The 6,248-nt window shown below is 41.0% G+C and overlaps 1 protein-coding gene across 1 annotated transcript; it reads left to right on the forward strand.

Moving 5' to 3' along the window:
• Window positions 1-4,955: 4,955 nt before the first annotated feature.
• Window positions 4,956-5,654, forward strand: LOC115637916 (olfactory receptor 6C4-like). Its single transcript, XM_030539508.1, has one exon. It carries the CDS (start codon window positions 4,956-4,958, stop codon window positions 5,652-5,654), a length of 699 nt encoding a protein of 232 aa, XP_030395368.1.
• The last annotated feature ends 594 nt before the right edge of the window (window positions 5,655-6,248 follow it).

Raw genomic sequence — 6,248 nt, forward strand, 5'->3', positions numbered from 1 at the left:
CCTGTTCTTAAAAAAGGGGAAATTTTATTAAAAACAAAAAGAAAGAAAACATCTGGAAACACAGACCCAAACCCTTGGATCATAAGAACAATGAAAAATCAACTCAGTTCTTAAAAGAAGAATTTTAATTAAAGAGAAGGTAAAAGAATCACCTCTGTAAGATCAGGATGGTAAGTACTTTACAGAATAACAAAAGATTCAAAAGCACAGAGGATTTCCCCTCTAGGCAAAACTTTAAAATTACAGAAACAGGGATAAGCCTCCCCCTTAGCACAGGGAAAATTCACAAGCTAAAACAAAGGACAATCTAATGCATTTCTTTCTATTACTTACTATTTCTGCAATATTAGATGCTTAGGGTCGATATGTTTTAGAAAGATGTATTTTTCCTGCCCTGTTACCCTGTTGACACCAGGGGACACAGGTCAAAAAACCTTTCCCCCACAGATTTGAAAGTATCTTCTCCCCTTATTGGTCCTTTTGGTCAGGTGCCACCCAGGTTATCTGAACTTCTTAACCCTTTACAGGGTAAAGAGGAATTAACCCTTTATAGGGTGAAGAGGGATTTTATGCTACCCTTAGCTTTATGCTTATGACAGGGGCTTTGTCATATATAGGTGCATATTACCCCTCACCCTCTGTCCTGATTTTTCACACTTGCCATCTTGTCATTCTAGCTGCAAGGAAGGCAGAAAACTCCCTGGTCCTCCACTAAATGGGAGAAAAAATACCTTTCTAACCTCCAAATGGGCACTGGACTAGACCTGCAGCATCTGCCCAGCCAGCTTCCCATTCCTAGCTCAGGATGGATAGGGTGGGGCTGCTGGAACAACATTAAGAGGGTCCAGGTGGCCCCCGCCACCCTTGGTTAAATCCTTGGAGCTGGGAAATCTGCACCCTCGTCCCTAGCTGGCCAATGAGTGACAGAGACTGCCGGGGGGAGGAGCTACCTAGTGTCTATTAGCGTGTCCCCCATCGCTGCTGGCCCCATGAAGTTCTCCACCTGTTAAGGCAAGTGCCGGTAATTCCAGCAAAGTCAGCTTTGGACAAGCCATGCCTCTTGCCTGAGCCAATCAGAAGCTATTATTTAGACATGTGGTAGAATTGTATTTCCCTGAACCAATCATAGTGTGCCACAAGGCGTGGTTATAGGCTGGTGGCTTTTTTCATAAATGCCTTTCTGGAAACAGAGGAATGAAAGCCAAAGTTTATGTGGAAATATGACGGCCTTTAAAAATTAATGTTAGCTTGGTTTTTAAAGTTTTACCTAAAGGAAAACAGCTCTAAACCCGTATTCATTGTAAACACTAAAGAAAGCTTTAGAATTACACACTTCATGAAAAACACACACACAGAGGTTAATTTAAAAGAGAAACCAGCTTCTATAAAACAGTTGATAACATTTTTACAAGACATGTGCAGACTACATTCTGCCCTTTTTTTCTCCTAACTTTTTTAAAACCTAAATGCTGTTAAACCAAATCAAGTTTTAACAAACTTTTAAATGTTGAACATGAATAAAAAAACAGTATTGGTCTTTTTTGACTGAGATGAAAAATCCTGTAACATAACAAAAAGGTCTGTCTTTACAATCAAATCAATATTTTGTAAAGATATAGCTAAATAAAAAATGTTTAATATATATTACCCTAGTCTTTCAAATAATAGCATTAGCTTAATTTTAAAGTGACGCCTACCAAAAAACCCCACGGCATAATCAAACAAACATTTTTCTGCTTGTAAACTGTAAAGGAAGTTTTAGATGGCAGGGTAGAATATAAAAATCCTCAAATGAGAGGGTTTACAGTGAAATTTTATTTAAAGCATAGAGGGAAATCTTACTATAGAGAACCCATATTTACATATGTGTTTCAATTAAAAAATAAAGTTGAAAAAGACAAAAACCATGCATGAGCATGAAGGAATCCTAGTAAAGAGAGAGAGAGATGAGCATGGGGTACAATGGAAGGAGCATGATTTCCATGGTCCCTCCTGCTTTTTTAAAAATTAAACACCAAAATGTCGCCATCTGGGAGTGATCAGTTCAGGCTCTTTGCAAACTCAGGCAGAGGCCACTATATTGTGTACATCTTTTCAAGATTTTCTTCCCAACAGTGATGCACTGAACTGCTATCTGAATAATCACAAGTTAGAAATAACACAAGCTCCAAAGTTCAAAGCAACCTGAACTCTGAGTTTTAATTTTTTAATATATTTAATTGAACTTTAAAAAAAATCTGACCATTTCTAACATTTCAGTTCTGTGCTCAGTGCCGGTGATTTGAGTGAACACAGATCATCAGGAGAAGAATAAGAAGAGAGAGAGAGAGAGAGAGAGGAAGAAGAAGACGATCTGAATGTTTTAATATAAGCTCTTCAGTTTGGTTTTCAGTAGAGATGGACCCAGGAGGCAAAATCCAGATCCCAGTTTCCCTAGAATTCGAACTGGAGATTTTAATTAATCCCCTTAACATGGAGGGACAGCAATGTCTCCAAGGTTGCACTGAGATATGGAGTTGAGTGGGGATTGTTGAGATAAGCTAGCTGCCATGTTTCAATATTAAACTTGTTCTGACCTCCCCAAAGGGACACAGATCTGAGGTTTTCATGGAGAGAGGGGCTGCAAGGATGTTTCAATCTGGAATTGGGGAGGTTCAAAACCAAGCACATGTTTTGACACGTTCCAGGAATCAGATCGTTGGGTTCTGGCTGATCTGCTGACATAAAGTAGCCAGAAAACACCTAAATCAATTCCACACTTAATTTCTATAACTAGAGTGGAACAGTCAGAATATACCAGTGAGACTTGCCCATGGTCCTAGAAACCAAACTCGGCTAAGATATTCATGAGGAACTAGTGATCTGGGGATCCCAACTTTAAATACCTTAAAGTGCTTTATTTCCAGAGGCCAAGTCCCCAGAACTTTCAGAAAATCCAGTATCTATCTATCTATCACATTTACACAAATGCATGTTTATTTCATAAGCGCTCCACAGAGGTCCAGCTTTTTATAGATATAAATTGCTCCTTAAGTGAATTGCCCAGCTTAATCTAAGGAATATCTGCACCAGAACTTTTGCAGTCTTCATCAGCCCCTTCTTCTTTCTTCATTACAAAGAAAGTTTGGAGAGTTTGTGGGCTGGAGAAAATCACTTTTGGCAAGTTAAATTTTACCATGCCAGAAGCCAACTCTACACTTAATGAGCCCCAAGAGGTCCACTTTATAGTCTCAACTTGCTGAGAAGTTAGCTGTTTTCATTTCATTTAGAACAATCATTTCTCCATGAGATGTACTAGCTGGTTTATATCCTCCAGTGTTCCAGGTGTTTTTCTTTTCTGGGACAGAATAAGGAGCAAGCTGAGTAAAGTCAGCTACTGAAAATATTCCCAGTTTATTTTGTTAAGAGCTTTAGTGAGATACCTGTTTCTGAATGATATTTGAAGATGAGTCTCCCACCAGCAAGGATTCCTAGGTTATCAGTTTATTTATTTATTTATTTATTTATTTATTTATTTATTTGTGTGTGTGTAAAATAGATCATTTTATTTAATGTATCTATTTATTTTGTGCGTGTGTTTGTGGTGTGTGTGTGTGTGTGTGTGTGTGTGTGTGTGAAATAGATCATAGGTTTTTTAATACGTAGGACTTGTATTTGGAAAATATATCTTAATTAGAGTGTGCATATGTTCAAAGCTAAATTATCAATAATAATATGTTCCATGTGTTACATTGTGATTTCCCTTTTATATATTAGATTGTTGTTAGGAATGTAGGATGACAGATTATTTCCTCAGTTATCCGTCAACATCTGAAAGTGATGAGAACATGCATGGTACCATCACAGAATCTGTCTTTGTACCTCTCTATGCACATCTATCTAACTATCTGTCTGTCTATCTATCTATCTATGTATCTAACAGCAATCATACATTTTTATTATACCAGATGATGGAATCTGACCTGGTCATTCCTATGGAAATATCTACTCTTTTAAAATTAAGGGAAAAAATATAAACTCGTCATCTTACAGACAAGCTCATTGTACATCTTTGGAAGGTTCTGGGTGAAGGAATGTCAGCCATGGCTGGGAAGAAGAATGACTGGAGAGAGAAACCATATTGAACACAGCCTGTACCTTGCTAGATTAAGTTTTAGACTTTTAGATGCATGTTTTCACTTTTATTTACTGGTAACCCTTTCTAACTTTATCTCTTGTTCTTGAATTCACTTAAAATCCCATCTTTCTTTGTTGATGAACTTGTTTCACTGTTACTATAAACCAACTCAAAACCATGTTTAATTAGAAGGGTGCATTTACCCCAGTTATGTTAATAAGCTGTGATGTGCTTCTGTGTCTTTAGTGGAACAAACACATCTTATTATTTCTCCAAACAGCTCAAGAGGGCTGGGCACTTCAGGGCACGTGGTTTTGGGAAAATTCAGGCCTGAGGTCACCTCACCGGGTGTAACCGTTGTTGGTGGAAGCTGCGGTGGGGCTGTAACTAGGGAGGTCTAAGCACAGACACTCATGGTGTGACCTGCATACTGGTAGGCTGGTTGTGAGCATCCCAGGTTGGGAGCTACAGCAGCAAAGCATCATGAGGCATCCAGGTGGCAGGGTAAGTGTGACACAACCACTCATTGGCCCATATTGCCCCCCCAATACCTCACAATTGGAAGTAAATTATCATTAACCCAATTTTTTAGATTGGGGAGAAATTGAGTCACAGAGATATCAAAGTCTCATGGTGTCCAGGGCCCATATTCCAGCCCCTCTCCCCTTGTGTACTATCTCAAAGTTTAGTACAGCTGATGTTGATGGCTCTCTCTCCCTTCTTTCCTGGAAGGCAACAAGGTATGGTGCTGGACAACCAGAGCACTTGAGACAATTTGTCCTGCTGCAGTTCCCTCACCTGCATCACCTGGGCTTCCTGCTCTTCCTGGGTGCACCTGATGATTTACCTCCTGACACTTGCTGGGAATGTGGTGATCATTGCCATCACCTGGGCTGACCACCGCCTCCACACCCCCATGTACTTCTTTCTCAGGAGCTTCTCCTTCCTTGAGATCTGTTTCACCAGCGTCATCGTCCGTGAGAAGCTGGCCAATTTTGTCTCAGAGGACAAGACCATCTCCTTCACAGGCTGCATCACCCAGGCCTTTTTCTACTTCTCCCTGGGAGTCTCTGAGTTCCTTCTCTTGGCAGCTATGTCTGTGGATCACTACGTGGCCATTTGTTACCCGCTGCGCTACATGGCCATCATGAGCGGCAGGGTCTGCACCTTCATGGTGCTTACTTCTTGGTTTGGTGGTTTCTTCTTCATCATTGGCCTAATCATGATGATCTCCCGGCTCTCCTTCTGCGGCCCCAACGTCCTCAACCATTTCTTCTGTGACCTGGGGTCCCTTGTCAGCCTCTCGTGCTCCAAAACACACCTGGTGGAATCAATGGACTTCCTGGTAGCAGCTGTTGTTTTGCTGGGTTTTTTGGTCATCACCGCGGTCTCCTATTCCTACATTGTTGCTACCGTCATCCGCATCCCCTCAGCCAAAGTGCGAAGTAAGGCCTTCCCCACCTGCTCTTCACACATCACCGTCCTAAGCATCGTCTTTGGCAGCTGGCCATGGTCAGAAGACAGGATACTAGGCTAAATAGACCGTTGGTATCTTTCTCCATTGGTAGCCCTGTTGAAATCAGTAGGACTAATCACAGAGTGAGGTGCTATTCCATGTGAGTAAGGAAGGCAGAACTGGACCTTTAAATTGCTTGTGGCTGCAGTGCTAAATAAAGGCCAGATTGTGAATCCTTTGCTCAAACTGGTAAACAATTACTCTCATCATTGGCTCCCTTGATTTCAAAGGGACTATTTGCCTGAGTAACTATTCTCCAGTATGCGGAAGGGGTTGACAATCTAACCCTCAGCCAGCACCCACAACTGGTCACTAGCATCCTAGTGGACAGATATTAACCAGCATGACGTAGATTTGAAACAACATGTGCAACCTGTTCCCTGAGCCATTCAACAGCTTAGCTGTTCTGAGGGTTCTCCTGAAAGCATTACGGCCAAACTCATCTCTGGTTTAATCCCACTACCTAGAATGGCATCACTCCAATGATGATTTTGGCCCCTTGATGTTTACATAGATCTGTCTGGATTCCCCTTGCTGCCCTTTGGAGTAATGATTATCCATAGTTAATAACTGTTTTGGCTCTTCTGAAGACTAATTGTCCATCTCCAAAGACAG

The sequence above is a fragment of the Gopherus evgoodei genome, chromosome 21 (assembly GCF_007399415.2).
Source record: "Gopherus evgoodei ecotype Sinaloan lineage chromosome 21, rGopEvg1_v1.p, whole genome shotgun sequence".
NCBI classification, from domain to species: domain Eukaryota; kingdom Metazoa; phylum Chordata; order Testudines; family Testudinidae; genus Gopherus; species Gopherus evgoodei.